This window comes from Pelmatolapia mariae, linkage group LG16_19 (genome assembly GCF_036321145.2).
Source record: "Pelmatolapia mariae isolate MD_Pm_ZW linkage group LG16_19, Pm_UMD_F_2, whole genome shotgun sequence".
NCBI classification, from domain to species: Eukaryota; Metazoa; Chordata; class Actinopteri; order Cichliformes; family Cichlidae; genus Pelmatolapia; species Pelmatolapia mariae.
The window spans coordinates 55,835,315-55,858,302 of record NC_086241.1 but is presented as its reverse complement, the minus strand read 5'-3'; the positions used below and the strand labels follow the sequence as shown (position 1 = coordinate 55,858,302).

The 22,988-nt window shown below is 40.1% G+C and overlaps 1 protein-coding gene across 1 annotated transcript; it reads right to left on the bottom strand.

Annotated features, from left to right (window-relative positions):
- Positions 1-196: 196 nt before the first annotated feature.
- lclat1 (lysocardiolipin acyltransferase 1) lies at positions 197-18,137 on the bottom strand. Its single transcript, XM_063499457.1, has 6 exons — positions 17,789-18,137; positions 6,190-6,357; positions 5,422-5,620; positions 5,017-5,163; positions 3,559-3,675; positions 197-2,600 (listed from the first exon to the last, which is right to left on the bottom strand). Exons 2-6 carry the CDS (start codon positions 6,355-6,357, stop codon positions 2,074-2,076), a joined length of 1,158 nt encoding a protein of 385 aa, XP_063355527.1. The 5' UTR covers positions 17,789-18,137; the 3' UTR covers positions 197-2,073.
- Positions 18,138-22,988: the final 4,851 nt, after the last annotated feature.

The following is a 22,988-nucleotide window of genomic DNA, read 5'->3' as shown; positions in this document are numbered from 1 at the left end:
GTCTTGTTGAGTCATCCACTGCAATACAGTAGTTGTTACAGGACATGCAAGATTAAAGGACTGCAGTGGAAAAAAAATGCAATGAATGAAACTGCTGATCACATGACACTGGGGCACCAAAAGCTCCGTTACTACTTAAGTTGGGAGTCAATATTTCCTAAACTTAAAAAAAAAAAAAAATGACAGGAGACATCAGTGGGTTGATACAGCATATTTATTTAGATATATATCTCTTCATTTAAAAGACTGACTCATAACAGTGTCCACTGCGTTTACCTGAGGACAGTGATTTTTAAAGAGGTCCAGCATCGACAAGTAAATGTAAAAATGAGCAACACAAAATGGCACAGGTGAAAGAGACAGATTTCCAGCTGGTTTGGGAGTTTTAAGTGGTTTGAAAAAACAAAACATTTATATAGTACCATATTTGGTAAACAAACATGCTGATGATCGAGTTGTTAACAAAACTATATCACAGTGACTAGAAACAGCCCCTTTTGACATAAACTCGAGGAGCTTTGGATTTGCATAAACCAAACAAAACAAAAAAAGACCCCATTGTCGACTCTGTTGTGCGCCAGACAATTAGTACTACAAAAGTGGATTGAAGTCGTCAGCTAGATCACACATTTCACAGTGTTACAGAAACTGCTGTAGACCTCCAAACACAAAATGCTTCTTTACTCACTCAAGTAAAAATGTAATTGAGTTTGAACAGAGAGCAAAGGCAAAGAGAACAAGAGGTGAAACATGCGGCTGAAGAACTGCTTCAATCTTCTTTCAATTTCACTCCTTTTTTGGCACAACTGGAGTCGCTTTCTCAGCTGTCATTTGCTAATTGAGTTTAGCCGGCGCATCAATGCCAGTCCTCTGGAGAGGGATACCAGCAGTGGTGGGCATTACAGGGCTTTTTTGGATTAGGTTGAGTTCAGGGCCAGTTTTCCACTCCAAGTCTGGTTCTCTGTGCCACCCTGCACATTGAGGGGTAACGTTGTCCCAACAGGACATTCTTCCACCCCAGCACCACACACATCCTGTCTCTACAAGGCGTCTCTTCATCCCCAGAAAGGGCACAAAGCCCTCTGCTTCTACAGTAAGCCAGACTTATCAGTCAGATCTTTAATTTTGATAATAATACAAGTGCTGCCTCAATATAGCTACAGGCAACCCTGCCACTGACATGTGGATCTACCGCTTCCTCACATGACAGGCTACTTGCTTTTGATTGCTTTTTGTTTTTAAAGTTGACGTTTGCTTTTCTCACTGCTGGGTTTACATGGAAAAGCTGCATTGTCATATTGACTTGAGCAATTGAGACATATACAGTGAAACCACCATACAGGCTAAGGATCAAGGGCTAAAAGGGTAATTATACCCACTAAAAGTAAACAGTTTTACTCATATATGCCTTAATAACTCTCTGGGAATTACATCTGTCCTTTTTTTTCCCTTGCTGAACACTTCTAACAGAAGCTGATTGATTTAAACAATCCAGCTTATACTGCTAATATTCATATTAGCAGAAGTCAAATCATCATACATACACGTTCTGTACTATGGCTCTGCTCCATTCATGATTAAAAAAAAAAAAAGATTATTACAGCATACAATAAAATAAATTTCAAAAATATGAATATCTAACAAGTATGACAAATACCAACAGCAGTATTTTCTGACACAGGTTCACACCGAGGTCCCAAACAACAAACCATGATAAACACCTACTACATGAAACTGATAAAAATGGACAGACGGCAAGCCAAATAACAGTGACTACACAAGAAAAGTCACAGAAAGGGCAAGTGATACATCATTTACGATGAATTCCCTAAACCCAACACAGTTTAATATGGTTAACATTCCTTTTTCCCCCCCAGAAAGCTAAGCTCTTTCCACTGAAGCCATGCATACCATCGTGGGTGCACTTATTTTTGTCTTTCTAAGGCATGGAGCACTAGGTTCCACAATGGGATCCTTTAGCTCACTGGACTGAACAAGTGTAGACAAATGAGTCCTCAGTCTTTGCTGAGTACAGGTGGTAACACGTCATTGTTCATTCACAACTGTATTTCCTCACTTCATTTTTCCATCTAGCAATTTATTGTTCTCACTGACGTCAGCAGACATCGACTTCCAGTATCGATGACAGGCCATCTCCAGCATCTCAAGCCCTCCAAAGCGCTTGTGCTGAGCTATGTACACTCCAACCATGATCAGGGAGTAAAGCCTGAAAGGAGCCCAGAGCCACAGGCCAGTGAAACACAGAGCAATGAAGCTGCTCCAATACAGCAGCGAGGCCGCTTTGATCAGAGTAACTCGCAACTCTGACTTACAGGGTGGCACACGTGCAACGCCATCCCTGTCAAAGGCGCGGGGCTGCCCTGAGTAAAAGTCCCGCAACCGGACCTCCTTCTCGGCCCAGCGCTCCCGACACCAAGATTCTAAGTCAGAGGAAGAGGTGGGAAGTGCAGACACTGGATAGCGCCGGACATGGAAATGGATCTCACGTGGGAAATGGCCGGATACGATGTGGCGTTCTGTCTGTGGGATGTTCTTTGGGTAGGCGACTGTAATATCATGGACGGCATCCAAATTATCACCTGGGAAAAAAGTAAAAAAATATGCACAATTTAAAATGATCAATGGGAGAATAACACCACTTACTATTTTAAAAAAAGAAAACAGATGAAAGCAAATTCACTTAGAACTGTGAAAAACTCAACTTCCGATCCAGAACCACAAACAGTAAATCTTTTAGACATGAAGACAAGCCACTGCGGGGAGAATTATTATCTCTCTTACAAAACCACACTAGTTCACTGGCCCCGTTACTCAGACACCTCCAATTATCCAGTAACTCACTGTTTCAAAACTACCGTCATCACTGATCTACAGTGCCCTTGTATACACGGGGGGAACAAAATAGATTACCAAAAGCACAGGATGACACCCGCAAGCGCCTGCTCTCACAGTAAAAATAGAGCTTAGAGGGGCACAGTGGATATGGACAGGGAGAACATGATCAGCATGAGTATGTCAGTCAGTGGCATAAAGAAAGGGAGATGAAAATTGGCTTAGTCTGATGATATCACAGTGTTTCACAACACCTGCTTGGAGAGTCTGTGTCACTGCTGAGCATGCAGGGTCGGTGGGGGTGGGGGGTGGGGGTGAGACAGCAGGACCAGAGATGGTATTTAAGACCTTTGGAAGACTGCCAGGATGAGCTCACACAGAAATATGAGAATATCGGGTAGCTGTAATGACTGGCATTGGGATGAAGCATATGTCTGAGACTTTGAAGAATAACAGGTATAATCCCTCCTTGTATGAACAGCCTCAGTGGAATAAGTACAGTCATCGTAGCAGCATGTCATTTTCAGTTGGTTTTAGAGATAAAATATTTCCGTCTTCGTGACAGGCTTTGTGTCCTGGTTATTTTCATGTGAACACATTACACTGTCTGGCTGCCAACTATCCTAAACGTGTCTATTACAAGTAAACCGGTCACGTGTTTAATGTAGACGATTTAAGAAGCTGTTAATGTCCTTCAAAGCTGACCTTTTCGTAGTCGGTCCACAATGAAGGTGAATCCTGTGGTGCGGGGATGAAGAACATACTCAAACTTCGGCAGGCTGTTCTGTGCAGCAAACGCGTCGCTCTTTGTCCTTGTATTTTCTGCAGAAGACACACACCATAAAACTTGAGTAAAAACTGTAAAAACATATCATGTTACTCATTCTCTCCAGGATAAATGTTTTTACTGGGATACAATCAAGACTAAGTTTGTATCATATGACTGTTTTAAGAAGAGTGCATAAACCTTTATGTAGGCACAAAAAAATAAGGTAAATAAATCAAGAATTGCTTTAAGATGCTAGGAGTATTAGCTATCTGTTTGTATTCATTTTGACTTTGTACTTAAAAACTATTAAACTTAGAGTACCTTTGCGATGAAATTTATACTGTCAGACCAAAATACCATGGACAAGATTAACTGTTGCATATTAGATAGCCTTGATAATAACAACAGCTGAACTCATGGGGATACATAATCAAAAAATTCCAGTGTACTATTATAAAAATAGAAGTAACAATAACAACATGGGTTACGGGATATGATTAGATTCATTAATACACCCACTAAAGATAAACATTTATCCATTTATAAAAATCCATGGGGGGGTGAGGACATAAACACAGGAAAGGTGACTATTTATTAGCCAAACATTCCTCGGGAACTTGTTGCTGGAACATGTAAACTATATCATGACTCATAAGTTATATTATGCAACAAGAAGCAAATTCAGACAGAGTACTCAGACAACAGACAGCTCTGTTGATCACACCTGTTCTCTTAAACAAAGCTGTTTGTCATTCCTACACAGTTTCTTACTCATTTCAGTTCTAAAAGCTTTATTAAAAAGTTTGCTCTGACCTTGATCCTTTAGTCTGTATGCCTCTAGGATAAGTACTGCGGGACTAATGAACTTCCACGTAAGAAGTCAACATACCGTGTATATATTCCCTTGTTTCTTGCGTCAAATCAAGCCTTGAAGTCTAAGAGGCTTACTTGCAAACACACTCGCAAGGGTGCAAACATAACACCAACTGTAAAGTAATACTTAGACCCTACTGGCTAATTATGATGTAACTACATTCAGCTCAACATGACATCATGATATGTAAATGGGAGTTAAGCTTCTCCCAGTAATGCTACTCAGGACTTTGACTGGCTCAAATGGGATCTGAAGGGCCTTTAGGCACAAGTGTCACTCTTGCTTAGACCGAGAGATCAGAGCATTCTTGCAGAAATGGCAGTGACAAGAGATTTAGATATGTCTTATCACTCTGAAATTGTGTTTGCATAACAGTGTCGAGCGCAAAGGCGTGCAACAGGTGTAGCGCTACGCTGAGCTCTGGAAGCTGACTGGTGGGTAACACATTTTGAGAGTAATAACTGAAATATGGACAGACCGCCCCATGAATGAATTAAGCACTGCAAGGTTTACACTTCACCGGTAAGGTCAGTGCCTTCTGGGAAGAGCAGCAACTGCAAGGGCTCTCTGATGTCACAAAAGTAGTCCAGCATGTTCTCCAAATGCTTCTTGTCCTCCTCCCAACGACGCTGAATGAAGACAAAGCAGGCAACCTGCATTGCCCAACCTGCAAAGCAAATATTAAGTTGTCACATGTCTGCTTATCAAGGTAAACTGGCTAACATCTTAAAGTGTGAGCTGAACTTGTATAACACTTTAGTGCTCTAACTTTACATCATACTGTTCCTCTTTTACATTTACATTCAGCCAAGTCAGACTTAATGGTTTTATCTCCTCTTTCAGCATATATTACATTATAGTTTGTGTAAGTGTACACGAGTGTCTTTGTGTGTAGGAAAGGGCAGGGCACCCACTGTATACCCACCAAAGCCAGGAACAGCCTTAAGCGCAGCCTTGAGGCAGATCTTTTCCAGACGAAGGTAGCTGTACCTGAGCAGACAACACCAAAGGAACATCCAGTCCAGGCGGGTACGGTGGTTCATGATGATCACGCTCCGCTCTCCGGGAATGAAACCATCACCTGTTATCACCACCTTCACTCCAAATACTAGCTCCAGCAAGGACTATAAAAGAGAGACAAGGATGGAGGGAGCATAAAAGAACCGAAAGGGAAGCGAGGGTGACAGATAGGAAGGTGGTGATAAAGAGGAAACAAGAATGATGACAGAAAAATCATAGAAAGGGAGGAGGTGGAACTAGGAAGAGGTAAGGTAGAAAGAAAAACAGAAAAGAGAGCCGAAAGAATGAGAAGATAATAAGACATGGTACTGACTGGATATTACTGCCATTGTTCATGGTCATATAACCAATCACAGGTGATTTTAGATGGCACCACCTTGTGTTTCATCTGATAACGAGCAGGTATGTTCGAAATGTCACATTAATAGATAGAAATTAGAGCTCTGCAGTGTGCAAATTGTTGATTCTTTTCTAAGAAAATAAGTACGATCATTTGTTGCAGTCATGATACACAAGACCTCTGCCTTGTTCTCAGGCATAATTGGAATAAATGAAGTGTAGTTTTGACAAATTAAGAGCTAAGGCACATTTTCATCAGCCTAAGCACAGGTAACTTAAGACCATCTGTCGCACACAGAAGTAGGTTAAGAAAAGGGTAAGCTGGTGTACGCACCACAGGTAAGGTGAGCCAGGTAGCCACAATTCGATCAGTGAGCCAGCGGTACCAAGCAGGAGACAACAACATGAGGGGTAAAACTGGCCCCAGCATGAAGACGCTCCCGAAGAAACTACCCAAAAACAGGGTCACCACAAAGTACAGGCCCCGCACTGACACAGCCATCTGCAAGAGATGAACAAGACAAGATTAGCTGAGTACAAGTCCATACAGAATAAACATAACAGTTTTAAAGAAACACTGTTTTATTAAGTGGGTGGATGATGACAGTCACTGTATTCCAGACTTGGATCTCTGCTATGGAAAGAAGCTAAGAAGGAGAACATCGATAATATGAAACAAATGTGGTTTTTAGCGGTCTCGCCAAAAGCAAAGATTGCAGTTCTGTTGCTCTTTTAATATATTTGCCCACAAACAGTGGAAAATCCAGGGCAGACATTCCTAGGGTGGAATGTAAATAGGGGAACCTTTTGGTCTGTGGGTGACAGATTGTGGGTGCACAGTCACTAAATCACGTTTTGTTGTGGTTTTGGAATTATTCACTGAATGTACTGCTGGAGAAACTTTCTGTTATTCTTAATAAAATGGCTTTGTTGAATGAAGATCTTAAACTATCACTCAAGTATAATCAGGAACAGAACAGAAGAATTAAAATATTGTAACAGGAACTTGGATGCAATCAATATGGCAATATATGGAGTGTTAAGCCACTGAAAGCAAAAAAGCCTGGAAAACGATACTCTTACATTGAAAGTCTCAACTGATTAGGAATGCTAGGTATGTTTTTACTGCATTGGGTGTGTGCTTAGAATCACTGTCATGCTTAATAATGAAGCTATTGCTAGTCAGATGCTTTCCAGATGGTACTGTATGATGGATGATGGAAAACCTGACAGTCCTTTTCACTGTTCATAATCCCATCAGTTTTGTCAACATAACCAACCCATGACAGAGCCTCCACCATGTTTAACAGATGGTTGTAGCTGCTTGCTGTTGTACCTCTCTCCTTAACCTCCAAACTGATGACTATTTGAACGAAGGTGCCATAAGATCGATTGCCACTGATTTTTCCAGTGATTGCTAGTGATCTTTGGTTTAGTCCACTGAGACCATTTCTGATGGGGCAAACAGTGGATGGACTGGTTCTTATATAGTACTTTTCTGCTCTTTTCTACTCTAGCACTCAAAACGCTTTATACAACATGCCTTATTCAATTCATACAAGCACTTTTTTTCTACATCTATGTGCCTTTCTATCTAACATTCCTACTCCGATGGGGGCAATTTGGGGTTCCGCATCTTGCCCAAGCGTACTTAAGCCCCTTTCACATAGAAAGCAACATGTGCTGCGCTGACCGCTAGCTGGAAAAAATGGCCCAAAAATTGTGTTACGCCCCACTTGTACGTCTTTTTTTTTTTTTTTTTTGCACTTGCTCTACGTGTACTAGGATGCACAAGCTCCCTGTCATTTCAAAACATGTATCTCTCATCCATAAAGAATAACGCTCTGGCGCTATCCCTACTAGTGAAGAGTGTGTTGTTTCCACAACACTGCTTTCCTTCCGAGGTCCCTATATGCATGTAAACCTGTGTCATAAAGTTCATTGAACTTGAATATGCACAGAATTAGCTTTTCTTCCATGTTTGAACCACCAATCTTCTGATTAGTAGATGACCTGCTCTACCTCCTGAGCTACAGCCATCCTCAAAGTATCAACTGAAGAACCAAATGTATCTTTATCAGGTCTTTGCAGGATTCCTATTTCTTGAGAACATGATGTTCAGATACTGTTCCTTTGCTGAAGATCTGTTTTTTAGGCCTGTCACTTCTTCTGACCTCCACTGGCCCAGTTTCCTTAAATTTTTAAAGACACATTGCACATCATGTCGAGCTATGCCAAGTCTTCTTATAAAAGCTCTATGAGAATCAACGTTTTGTGCAAAAATACTATTTTATGCCCTTCAAACTGTGTCGTCTTTGACATTTTTCACAGATTCAACTAAAGAAATGTGAACAAATTCTCTATTCTTGGCTGCTAGCAAAAAGTGCTTAAATAAACTAACTGTATTTGTTTTTTCATCCCTTGCATTAGGCACCTTTTTTATGCTTGAATTATTTTATAAGTTAGTGTTAACTGGTCTACCAAGGAATAGAATGGAATGAAATGAGTGAAAAAGTAGCCAGTGTACAAAGTAAAGAACCTAAAGACTACTTTCACAGGTGAGAAGTAATGAGTACAAATACTTACTTACTTAGAATTTTCTGTAATTTACTTGAGTAGTTATTTTTCTGACAACTTTTTACTTTTACTCCCTACATTTTTAAACAAATATCTTTACTTTCTACTCCTTACATTTTCAAAACAGGCTCCTGGTTTTTGGTTTAACATTTAAGGGGAGTTATTATTTCACGTCACTGCAGGTCTTCAAACAGCAAACTGATTTGAGCCTAAACAGTAACACATGTATATTAATCACCAGGGGACATTGCATGAAAAGGGATCAAAGAGGCAAAACGGTGTGCCATAGTCATGGGTTAAAGTGGGCCTGGAACAAGTGCAGATGTCCATAATTTGCAGTTGTGGTACTTCAGCATTTAGCTAGCTCTAAGAAAGAGGAGTATAAAGGGAATACCTTTTTTTTTTTTTTTACATGGCAGGTAATTTCAAATGCAAAATTTCTATCAGCTTAACAAACATCAGCAAACACACAAACTGTTTCTGTGCAGTTTGTCACAATATGCCTTCTACCTAAAAGCTACAGCTGCTATAATTCACAGGGGAGAGAATGAGAACTAAAACCACTCATAGATAGAGAAAGACGGGACCGGAGAGGAAGAAGAGAGATTATATTTAAAGGTAATAACTGCTCATGATAGTTGATCAACTGGAACTTGAAAGCTTACATGCAAGTCCTGATTTTTTATGTCAGATGTTATCTGTATATGTGAAGCAATGATTTTTCATATTGTGAAGCGTTCTGCAAAACAAACTGAGGTATGCTAAGTTTGTGTTATTCAAAAGCAGCATGAAAATACTCTGCAGCTTAGTGCAGCATAAACAATTTAGATTTGCCGTACTGTGATGGATTTAAAGCAAAGAACTGTGTGTGACTAGTGCACAGTGGCTGTGGTGCTCAAGGTGAGAGTTAGGTTACATCAAGTGTAGCACAGATGAATCTGAAGTTAAGCTGATGAATCTTAGATTCATTCACTCAATTCCACCTTCATACCAACCTTATACAGTCTAGTATAAACATAACATGCACAATATACTGTCATCACAGATAATGCCAAGACAACTCATGAGACATATGCTTATATCTTGTTGAATTCAGTTGTGCAAATCCACAAAGAGGAGTAAACCTCAGAGCTGCAGTGGCCCAAATCACCTAATCACAGCCTGTACCATTAAGAAAATCTGCTGGAGTTATTACTCGTTTCCCCACATTGAGCCACTACAAACGATTTTAGGGTTCCCCCACATGCTGAATCCCACTTTAACCCCTAACTGTACTCATTTTTCAGTTTAAAGGTAAAGTCACCCTCTATTGTGTAAGCAACAGAAAACAGAGGAATTTCTTTATTTTTCTCCAATTGTTTGCTCATATTCTACATAACTGATTCAAACTGAGTGCATTCAGTAGAATTAAAATTTAGACTGAAATAAATTTTCATCTACCAATATTATTTTATTATTGCATTAATATAGCACAAGGTTCAGTTAGCTTTGCACAAAGATAGATGGTAGAATGTCCTCCCAGAGAGCTAGTTTTTACTTTCTTGCTTTGAGTACATTTCAGAACTTATACCTTTTCACTCGTTGAATAAGTACTTCAGCTTTTACTGGAGTATATTTTAATACTAATATCTGTATTTCCACATAAGTACAGAATGTCTGTACTTTTGCCACATCTGACTACTTTAGAAATTACAAGGAGGACTGGTTACTTGGAAACAAACTATCAAGAAATGACAAGTGGCTGCAAATTCTCCACAATACTGTACATGTACTTCCATACTGGAAGAATGGATTCAGTATGGTGAAAGACTGGGACACAGAGACTTACTCATTTGTGTAATTTCCAGGTAGTGGTTATTATTCATGAGATATACACATTTTTTTAAATGTGCTTTTATGAAGTGGTAGTTAAAAAAAGCAAGACTAAAAACTTCACAATGGAAATGACAAAAACAACTACACCTTAAACTTCGGCTGTTATTGAACCTTTGAGCCACTGACTCTGCTACTCTAAAAACATCACATGGTGATAAACTCATGGAAAAATTGGTTGAACCACACTTAAACTTTATTGTATTGTAAAGTTTTTCCTCTGCTTATCAGATTCAGGGTCTCAGGTGTAGGTGGGGTGAGGAGTGTGGGTAGAACCTATCCTAGTTACCATAAGACAAGAAGTGGGGTACACCACAGATAGCTCTCCAGTCTGCTGCATGGCTTCCAAAGAAAGACACACAATCATTCACCATTGTCTTTGGATTGTCAGGGGAAGTTGGAGTACCCGGTGAGAGCCCATGCAGGCACGAGGAGAACATTTGTAGGCCGTTAATGAACCTTTGACCCACTAACCCTGCTACCGAGAAGCATTAAAACATTACATGATAATGAACTAATGGAAAATTTGATAAACCACACTTACATTTTATTGTGTTAGGAAAATTATCCTTTGAAGTCATTATAAGCCCATGTACAAACTGTCATTCGCATGGTTGCAAACAAAACTGAAACCTGATGCTGTATGTACTTTGTAATGGTGTCAAATCACAACAAAACGCTCAAGAACAATCGCATCACTCTAACGAAAGGTAAAAGGGACTTAATTCAGCTCTTGTCTTTTCAGAGATATGAGAGATAAACATTTCAGCTTCCAATGGTAATTGAAAGTTGAATGTTAATTTGTGCTTCGCGAACTTTAACACAGGTGTTTTCACTTAGTTTGCCTGATTACACCCCTTCTCAAGATCAGATGCTTGACTGCCATGTTCCTCCCTCTCCTGTTCATTTTGTTCCACCTGATTTGTTGCACCTTCTTATGCTGCATTAATGGCACATCAGAAGGGGAAAGTTGGAAAATCTAATCAGGAATCTCATTGGATTTAACTGATTTATGTAATTTCTTGGCTGCCTCCTGGTTGGCTTTTTTTGCCATTTTGTGAATAACAACCCCCATCACTTAACTGAAGAAACAGATGAGCTAATAAGGCTTGTTTGTTTGATTTTCTTCCCTGGGGAGAGCTAACAGTGGATTCCCAGTGTCCACTGAATGCAGCATTAGTACCAAGACTGGAGACCTCCATGTATTTCTTAGTATGGTTCCACCAAAGCCTGGGAAAAGGCTAAATTAGCCTGAAATTTTTTAAACACCTGTTATTGCACAAGTCATTCACATAACAATTTAATATCTATTTAGGAAAAAAATCACCTTTTGAAAAAAAGAAGACGTGTAGACCAATGTCTTTTGATCAATCAAATACAAAATAGTTGGTTAATTTAAGATGAACTAAACCTGTCTTACAAAAGCTTCTAGGGTGATCTAGTCACACAGCCAGTGTGATCATGATGAAAGCAAGCATTATATCAGTTTGCTGCTAAAAATAAATGTCATGGCCCAAACTGGATTGCTGGTACTATCCCTTCTGATACTAAACACAAAACAAGAGTTCATTATTGATCTGTCAGGCAGTCATAGTGAAGGAGCAACACTGTGTCATGTCAGTCCTTAAGTATACAGTTTACATATTGTTGTGACTTGTGAGGCTCATTCTCCTTATCTTGCAGCCAGAGATGCAGAGATTACATTTACAAAACAGCTGGCCTGAAAAGAAATTCTACACAGTGATCTGAGGTCTCTGCATATTTTTTTCAGGAGATAAACAACAAGATATCAAGCCTCAAAACAGTGTGCTTTCTATTTTTTCAGAGTAGCTGGCACTAGCTGCCTATTGTTTTGTTGTAAATGCATCAAAAAATGTAAAAAAGAAAAGAAAAAAAAAGAAAAAAGAAAGAACAGCAAAGTAGAAGCTATACAATCTTATACACAGTCCATGCGTATCTTAACAGTAGGGCTGCGCAATTAATCAAATTTTAATCTCAATCATGATGCTGGCTTCTCACAATTAAAGGAACATGATTGAGTGCCACTGAAAATGTGTGCTCTGCCAGTAGAAAGTAAAAGCAAATCAAGTGGTCGCTAGATTAACATGCCTCCATGAGCCAATCACAGCTGTTCCCTGCACTGTGCAGCTTGAGGTTTCCTGGACTAGACGGGCTTAGTAAAAGTGCATTAGAAGAGAGATACATAACAAAATTCAAATGTGTGGCACGGCAGTAGGCAAAGAGCTTTTCCCTTGAATTGAATCGTCATTTGCTGTTCGGAAATATTGCAGATTTAGGTCAAGTGATGTTAACCAGGAACAAATTATATGCAAAGAGTGCTGTAGAGTTGCGTCTGCACCGCAAAACCACACAGGTAACTTATTCAGCCACCTGAAAACAAAGCACAAACTGCAGGCAGGTCAAGAAAAACACTGCTCAGCTCGGACTTCCATAAAAGTGAGCAATGATGCAGTGAAATCACCAACGCAGTCACATTTGGGCAAAGATACAAGGGTCAACCAAACACGGAGCATAACGATGGCTTCAGGAAAAGGTTTAACATACTGGTCAAAAGATGCTGGCCATCTTTTGATTGAAAGTGTCTTCCGTATCTGTGGGAAGACCATATTACACTCCATGACAGGGTGCGCACAATTATTTTTCTAAAGTGGAAATACCAGTGCCGTATGTAAAACACTACTGGGGAAATAGAGAGGGATCTCACAGCTGTCAAGCACTTTGCTATTAGTTTTATTCAGATCAGGTACAATGAATGAAGGGAAAGACTATTTTATGCACTTCACTTGGTGCAATTTTTAAAAAGATATATTTTTTCTTCTAATAAATGTGCTGAATTTAGGTATATAAGGAAAAGCTATTTTACTTTACTGAAAAAAAAAGCTTTTGTGCCAATAAATAAAAAATAATTACATTTATAATATTTATTTTGTAGACAAGAACTATCAGACTGCAAAGAAGATAACACAAATAAGTCTGACTAATTTAACGAAATGAGTTAGAAATGTTTTTGTATTGCTGATCAGACGGAGCCTGTCATTTTCCACCACACCCCGAGGTTTTGGTGGAAAGCAATACAAGGTACAGTCACCTAGATACTGTGAGGTTATCTTTACTGATATTTGCATGATTTCAGACTGAGTCACTAGACAGAAATCTAACCAGAAAACATTCCAAGGGATCGCTTGTGATCATCTCCACGCAAGCCTTGCTCATCTCAAACAAGCCTATTGAAGTTGGGCAAGTTGAGACATTACACACTTTCCTGTATTAGTAGTTTTTACCTACTAAAACTGCACGTAAGCAAGTAACTTAAGTGTCAAATATTTTGATGTGCTGCACCTTTGAATGCCAGGCAGCAAACCTGATTTGATGCTCGATGAGAAAAAGCCATGCCAAATGATTTGTGTACATTACAGAGAAGGGCGTGGAAACCCTTATAATCTGTAAGACTTACTAGTTTTAAAGTTAAGCCCTAAAGCTGGTCAATTACTATTAAGAAGATGAAGGTTTAAACGGAGAGGCACAGCAAGTCCCTTGCTGACGCTGGCATCTCTGAGCTCGTGCTACTGGGAGCAATTTTCTCCAGCAGGTGTTTTCCTCTCTTACGTGAACTTCAGCTCTCACCTTTACACCTCAATTACTGTTATGACTGTACAGGCTTCTGGTTCAGACTACCTTCCCCAACACTTTCATCATCCTGCCCTTGTTGACACCTTCTGCGGCATCATGACACAGCAGGTCTCATAGCACCAACCAAAGTGGCAGAAGGTGCATTTAAGCAATCCAAGAGTGTTTGTGCATGATTATGTTGGCATTTAGGGTTTAAGGGTTGCTGGTTTTAACAACGGAAAATGTGAAGCATGAGAGGGCTGAGGACAACAAGCTTGCTCAGCACAATTGCCACAATTAGGCTACGTCCCTTTCCACTCACACACACGCACACACAAATAAAACACACACCCTTGGGTGGCTGCTGAAACAACCAGACAAGGCTATTCATACATGCAGTAAAAAGGCCTGACACACCTGGAGCCAGGGATGTGAGAACTGAGTGGAATTATGAAAATTAAATTGTTAAATAAACATGTTTTTCTTCCGCTTGGCTTATACACATGGGGCCTGGTAACACTATTTGTGCAAGGCATCCAGGGAAACTTGTTTTCATACTCCAGGGCCAGCAGTGCTTGTGAGTTTGATTTATTCTCGTCTACTTGGTTGGTTTAACATTTATTTAATCACCATAGTAATGATCCTGAAATAATTTCCCAAAACACACACACACAAAGCACAACATACTCTTCAAGTTTGAAATTTCTGGCACTCATTTTACATTCCTAGCATCGAGCTAAGACCAGACATCCCAACAGAGCAAAGCAGAGTGAACAGGTCAAGCATGTCGAGGCTAAACAATGAGCTTAAGTGGTGTGTGTTTGTGTTAAGAGACAGAGACAGAAAGAGGAGGAATGAAAGGGGTAATGGTAACGATTTAAGTGCAGGTCCTGATTTAGAAAACTCAATGAGTAACTTGGCAAGATTAAACATGTCAAGAAGTTAAGAAACGAATTTAATTTCTTTACCTTGCAATTTCAGAAACCAGTTTCTCAACGTTTCACTGACTTCTACTGAAATCCATTTGCATCATTGTGAAATTTGGACCAAAATATTCATTCTAAGGGCAGAAAAAGAAAGTAGCGAGGGAAGATAATAAACATAAAATCAATACACAGGATACATTTGTTGTATCAGAAATGTGACAAAAGCTCCTGGAAAAACAAAATTGACTATAGAAGACTTAATAGAGGAAGCTGGTGGCTGTTGTCAAAGAGGATGTGATTGAAAATCTGGTCTAAACTTTAGTGACAAAACCATTTTTTGTCAATCAACTTCCACATTCTTTGCAAGCATACTTCCCTGCACGCAGGTGAGGAAGACATATTAAGTAGTCCTGCTCGCTTCTCTTTTTTTGTGCCCACTTGGCTCCTGTCCTCCCCATCTTTCTTTGGCACCACATTTAAGAGGTGTGGCAAGCAGCTTGCAACATTATGCCACTTTGCAAATTAATTAATTAATTGCACTATTTTGTACATGCAAAAAAAAACAAAAAAAAAAAACAAACTGAAATAAATTAAAAATACAATGCTATAAAAGTGTTTTTCAAACAAGTAATCAAAGAAAACAGAGTTGCTTCCACACAAACTAAACTATTCAGGCCGAAGTATAAATCTGTTTAATCACAGCTCCGGTCGAGTGGATTTGAGAGAAAGTTAGAAAGGCGAGGCTGAGATGGTTTGGGCTTGTGCAGAGAAGGGATAGTGGATATATTGGACAAAGGACTTTGAATAAGGAGCCGCCAGACAGAAATGGTAAATGGCCTGTATTTATATAGCGCTTTACTAGTCCCTAAGGACCCCAAAGCGCTTTACATATCCAGTCATTCACCCATTCACACACACAGTCACACACTGGTGATGGCAAGCTACATCGTAGCCACAGCCACCCTGGGGCGCACTGACAGAGGCGAGGCTGCCGGACACTGGCGCCACCGGGCCCTCTGACCACCACCAGTAGGCAACGGGTGAAGTGTCTTGCCCAAGGACACAACGACCGAGACTGTCCAAGCTGGGGCTCGAACCGGCAACCTTCCGATTACAAGGCAAACTCCCAACTCTTGAGCCACGATCGCCCCCAAGGAAAAGAAGAGTACCACAGAGAGGAATCTGAGAATATGCGGTGAGATGGTTAGGTTGAGAGGGAGGCAGATAATGAAGCAGGTCACCCCTAAAGGGAGGGGATTGACTGAGATGCAAGAACCAAAGGCAAGGAATGGGAACAGGGATGGACAAAGTGATAATTTACCATTTTAATACTGGGATTCTTTCTCTTGTACTGTAACTAATTTTACTTGCTGATTTCAAATTTGAAAACCTGATGTTCTAAGCATTTAGGAAGTAAGTCTGGTCCCAAGAAAAATGTAGCCAGAATTAAGGAAGGCGTTTTTGTTGGTCCTGAAATCGGTGAAATGATGCTTGACAATGAGTTCAGAAGCCAAATGAATCAGCAGCATGGGAAGCCTTCGTGCAGGTTGTCCAGAATTTTCTTGGCAATCACAGACCAGAGAATTGTGCTCAGCTTATGGATAACATGCTAAAGGCATTTCAGCTAACGACTGCCGAACGTCACTTTAGATGCACTTCTTACGTTCTCATCTTGACTTCTTCCCCCATCAAATCAGCGATGAGCATGGAAGAAAGATTTCATCGAGAAATAAACTGATATCAGGGGAAATTTAATCCTAGCATAATGGGCGACTACTGTTGGTTCTTGCTAAGTCAAGCGCAAAAGCAAATGACAAACATTTTTTAACACGTTTAATTTTGAGCTAAATTGACAGAAATTTGCTTTAGTGCCTCTCTCTGGTGTTGTGTTCTGGTTTATTATCAGAATACACACATTAACACTATTTTGTAGGGGAAACGTTTGAAATTCCAGATATTGTGTTGCTATATTGATATTCAAAAGTGTCAAAACGTCAGTGATGTGTATTTCAAAAACCTGACGCAAGTTGATTGTACTTCTGAAATCAGTGTAAAAAACAAGAACAAAAAAAAAAAAACAGATAAAAAGCAGGTGTGAGGTGCCTAATAGCAAACAAAAAAATGTTTTTTGTAGAGCAGTGTTATCAATAACTATAGCAACAATCTCATGTTAAGCAAGTCTTTGTTTTAGATAAGGAGAAAGCGCTATCGCCTCAGATAAAATCTATATGCTGGTTTGTTTTGAAATTATAGAAATTTATTAACCGCTAAGGCTGCCTGAAAAGGGAACTGGTATGCAGTTACTTTGGGTACCTGTGTTTCCAAACTACGATATCTTTTAACTAACATAATCCAAGAGCAACTCACAGCAATTTACGCCACCTTTAAAGCAACAATAAAAGTAGCTAATGTACCATCTATCGTACCATACTTTTTCCACTATCCCAGGGTGGGGCGAGTAAGGAAGGAGGACTTTACCCAGAAAGAAAGCCCTGATTAGCCTAGATTTAAGTTTAAGCTAAGAATTGTGCCATATTTTCTCTGTAAATAATAATGTTGCTACGTAAATATTGACCTAGCAGCAGACTTTAATGCAAATAAACCACGAGGAGATACTGCAGTCAAATGGATTGGCTAATGGAGAAGCTAATGTTTACATTCTGACAGTGCGTGCTCTATTACAGTGAACACATTATTAGGTAGGGGTAACCATAGAAGCATCATTTGGACCGCTTTGCCTTAAGCTGATGTTTTCGACAAACTGCCTTTATAATCACTTACAATTACAGAACAGCTCATCTCCCAACGTACACGCTAACTGCTACATTTATTAAACGAGAAGCTACCTTAAGGTAAACTACTAGACTTTCAATGGTGATGGCTAATGCATCGAGTTTTGTGAAACACATACAATTTTAACATACCCACCTTTCGTGCTTATCCCTCACAATCAACGATCGATGCGGGAGTGCTAGTCACGTTAGCTCCGGTAAGTCCAAACGCTGGGTTGCGACATACTAGCAGCTAGCTAACTAGCAAACATTAGCATGAGGAGCTCCGCCAGAACACGAGAGCTGGCGCCGGTGTTCTAGAACACCGGCTGAAACTGCCTCGCACCCGCTTTGTTTTGTGAAGTATTTGCTGCTCTAACTACGGAGCCGAGGCAGCTTAGCTTTATAAGAAAGCATTTACTCACTATTAAAACACAAACTTGCAGCATCAGCCTTAACGTTTAGCTAGCTGAAGCCGACCTCTCAACTTGTTACCTCTCACCTGTCTTTACAGACAGGAGTCGACAGGGGGTGCTGTTTGCACAGGATAGCTTCATTGAGAAAATGACGGTCTCAAAACCGCAGACCTGTGCCATGTGGAGCAGGTTTTGCCAAGGAGAGCCCTCATAGAGAACGCAGCGTAGATTTCGCAAGCTGATAGTGACTTTCACTGACACATTTCTTATATTTTTAGCAGCAGTCGAACTAGTTTGCACCTTTGAAGTCGTAGGATGTGCAAAAAGAAAGTAGTTGACAATAGAGAAAAATCCAGCTAACAAGTACTTAAGTACTTTTTGTGCACAGTATGGTTTTATGCATTTTTACGCTTATGCATCATATAATTTCAGCAGTATTCTGGTTTAATTAATGAAAAGGTCTGAAATGCTTTTTATTGCTGCTTGCCCAGGAAGAGCTGCTTCAACTATTTTATAGAAAAGCATGCAATGCACATTTAAACATTTTGCTCATTGTCTATTGTACAGGTCCTCATCATAACGCACTGAGAGGTCAGTGCATCATTAACAAAGCAGCAGTCACAGGCAACAAAGGGTAAGAACAGATCATTTGAAAAGTAAACAGTTGGAGCAGAAATAACCAACGGAAAACATAAAAAAAAACCCCTGTGTTTTGATTTCACTAATCAAAACACAATTCCTTTAAACATTAAAACTGGTTAGCAATAAACAGGGAAAGTACAGAGTACACTCAGAAGTTCAATCATTTCAGGCTCTTGGTTGAAGCTGGACCAGGCTTTCTTTCAAGATATGCAGCCTTTGCAGTGGCCTAAATTTCTTTAAATTTAAATAATGTTCATTGAACAGATATGTTTCCATAGGTAACTGCCTTTGTGCACATTAAATCTCTCTCTCTTCAGAGCTTAAAATCTTTTTACTTATGTTAAATTGTTCTTCAGCAGGATTCCTGTTAGTCATATATCAGACGTCATTCAGGTACTGATGATATACATCTCAAGTCCTCCAACGCAGCCTTTTAAAGTAGTGTAAATCTTTGCATATGTCATTTGTTTCTTTTACCCACAGTTATGGGCTGTTCTACTAATACAAATTACCTCAGCATTGAGGGATGTGTGTGCACAGAGCGGTCGATGCGTCTTAGTGTGTCAGAGCATGCACACGGCAGCCTACTCTGTGTGCTCGCTCGTGAGTGCACGCATGGGGAGTGAGGTAGAGATGGACTGACAGACAGCGTAAAAGAGAGAGTGCACTTAGTTAAACTCAAGACTTTTCCATGACTTGCTCCCTGTGGCATGCACTCTATCTGAGAGACTAATTGAACTGCATGGCTTTATCAGTATAAACTTTTCAAGGGTCAGCTCCATCACTTCAGAGGACGATGGAAAAACGTTGTGTTTTTTCAGAATGGTGGCAGCTCACCTTCGAATAAAAAGCGGCAGCTCCACAAGATTGATGACGGTTGTTTAAGAAAATTTAGCAAAAGAATTTTGCTCATTTTCTCCCAAACATATTCCCTAAGAGAATTCCCCTTATCTGAGAGCTCAAGTATTTTTAATCCAAGGAAAAGTTAAAACACAAACACTTGTTTGCTGATAAAAGACAACTTGGGAGGTAAGTGTAGTTAGTGTAAATCACCTTTTTTTTTTTTTTTACAGCGAAAGTTATGACCAAACTGACTGATAGTGCTCGACATGAGCAACAACACTGATTTAAGTTAAACATGCCTTTCCCCTTACATAAGTCCATGTGGGAGAGAGAGTGACTTTTTAGGCATAGTACGCTGTGTTTTGGTTTATTTTAAATAGAATCTATTGATAGCCCTTTAATGAGGTTTTACTGGAAAGAAAAAAAACCCCATTTGGTTTGTTTTTTTATATAACATTCTTGCCTCTGATGACCTATTGCGCTTTTTTGGTTTTTCAAAGAGGGTTAGATCTAAATCCTCTTCCCTTTCACTTCTCTTCCTCTACAAACCGACATGTCTCAGCTTTACATCTGTAACAAGGCACACACAACGCTGTCACTCCATTTTTATTTTCTGTCTGTTTAACCCCATGTCCCCGTTTCTCTGTCCTCACTTTTTCCACTCTGATCTCTACAGAATAGCAGCAGCCTGTGGCTTAGCACATTAACGCACAAAACTCCGACACAAAGTGGACGCCAGCGGTCTTGTATTGATCAAAGCTTTAAAAGCTTTAAACTGAGATGCACCTTGCATCACTGTTAAACAGAGAGCTCAGTCCCGGGGTGCTCTGACTCATCAGTCCTCTGGGCTTTTAGCTGTGTATCCAACTGTTGCATTATGTCTTGTCTGATGAGTTTCAGAGAGCGGATTTGCAGAGTTGCGCATGCTTGAGTCCGGTTATCTTTGCAGGGATGCAGGATTTGTTTCAAATAGCAATTTATGGTGTTTTGTTCTCGATTGGTTTATCACATGTATCAGTAGTGTAGTGTCATTTGGAAAGTACATTGGTTACATTTTATTGGGCAATAATGGCGCTGAACAAAATCACAGGTGTCACTTTTACTATGGTTGCCTTTTACCTTATCTCACTGAGCCTTATTTAGATTGGCCACCAAGAGAGATGAAAGGTCTTTGACCTATGATTTAGCAATGTCAAGGCGCAGGTTTCATTATGCTCTCCCTCCTCATCATCCTTCATTTTACCCCCCTGACTCCTTAACCTTTTAATCCCCCCTTCTTGTTTGCATCCCTCTCCATGTATCTTATTCTAACTCTGCCCTCGCGAACAGTGCCAGATATGTGTCTACGCTTGGTAGGCCGACTCCAGACAGGTTATAAATAACTATCTGAGTTTTTGCTTCATGTCCTGAGAGCTCTACTTTCTTCTCACACTTGAGGAACCATGGGAAAAGAATCTTTCCCTTACGCACATGGCGCTCATAATAACAGATACAGTTGTACATAAAACCTTCAAGCCCCTGCACCCCTTTGCAAGCTTCGCACAAACACAGAGGCACAGTTATGCATGAACACAAAGAATAAAACTCAGTGGCTTACAGAGTAAGGTTGCAGCGCTAAAATAGCAAGGGAACTGTTTATAATGAAACAAAACCTGAAGTGTGGGAATGCAGAGAGCATTTCTACTGTTGTGTAAGTATGGGAATGTTGTTGGAACAACAGAATGGAATAAAAGTACGGGATAGCGAAAGAACAAGAAAACAATCAAAGTGGAGCAAAAAGGGAAAAATCTAAAGGGGCGTAAAGGGTAAGCGTTTTGTTTAATGATATGTTTTAGGAAATAAAAAGGGGTTCTTGTGAGTTTATGTGCAGAGGAGTGATAGTGAAACAGTGTTAATGTGGACTATAGCTGGGAGTCGAGGCGAATTCAGGGGTTGGCAGGTCAGACTCTGCTGACACACCGGGATCAGCGATGGGATTGTTTCCATTGGAAAGAATTCCAAGAATGAGCTAGAAGAGCTATCAGTGACTTCACTCGGAGGACTCTGACAGCAGTTTTAATACACAGCCAGGCGCACACGCTCTCACACACTTTTAAAGATACTGCATCTCATGCCAACAATGGTGTGCGAGACACACTCCCCCCCCCATGTCACAGAGTTCTCAGTGACTCTGACCGAGCAGTCATCTTACCAGTTGCAAAATGAATGCTGTCACCTCTGACCACAAACGTTACAGTTAGCAAAAAAGATTTACAGTGTGAAGAAACTTTGACTGAATATAAGATGAATGTAGTTAAATTCATACAGGCCACAGTTAAATTTAATAGAAAGGTATGCTTAGAAATGATGCACATTTTGGGAAACATTTACTTTAATTTACCTAAAAACAACATAACTGAGTAAGTTAGAGCTGAGTTTTCACTGTTTTTTCAGGAAGCAAAATGTTGGTGTGCTATAGAAGTCCTTAGTGATAGGTTTAATTCACAGTGGCTTTGCAACACAACAAAACAATCTGATGCAAATGGTGTTAAGTCCTGTCTTTTCACTTTCTTACCTTTCAGCATTATTTAAAAAAAACACACAAATGAGGAAACAGCTTGAACTTGTTTCAAGGAACATTTTATGGTGTTACAGGTAAACATTCCTACAGTCAGATCTTAACTTGTCCTGATGAGGGTATTATAACTTTATTGTTCTGTCATTTGCTTGTCTCAGTTTGGTTTTCAGAGTTAGGTTTGAAGGGGAGAAAACAAATACAGTTTGCAGGGTTGCAAAAAGTCTAACTTCAAAGGTTCTTTACTGAGTTAATCAGCTACAAAGTGACTGAAGAAAAAGAGCTGAAAATAAGAACTGCTCAAAATGTCAAAGTTCCTTGGAAAGATGCTGGAGGGCCCGCTTTCATATCTCCCTTAACCTCGGAAACACAGGACCTTTCTTTATTAAACCTGAAGTATATTGCTTTCTTCAGCAATATTTGACGGACGCCGTGGAGTTCAGAGGTCTCTGGCTGACGTCATATGATTGCGTAGCTGGATGCAAGTTCAGTCAGCTTCCCCAAGGGCTGTAGTTATCCTTTTCTAACTTCTTGTGATTTCTTCTTTCCATGATCTCATGACTTTTTCCACTGAGATCAAGAAACAGCTATTAAGAATGTCACAAAGGACATTCATTTTCTAGTCTATTCAAAACCAGACGCGGCGGCTTCCTGGGCCAGACACACACATTCTGCAGCCGACCACCATTATCAGCTGGGGGGTATTAATAACTCTTTATGTTCCATTTTTTTCCAGGAAGAAGGAAGCAGGACAGAATGACCTTTCATTGTTCCATTTCCAGGAAGTGACCCTAAGGCCCCAAGAGTACCACCTTGGCCAGTATATGAGGCCCTTGGCCCCCAAAGGGCCTACTGCAGCAACTCTTATGAGCTATTCCCAGTACCAGGCAATCCAAGCTGAC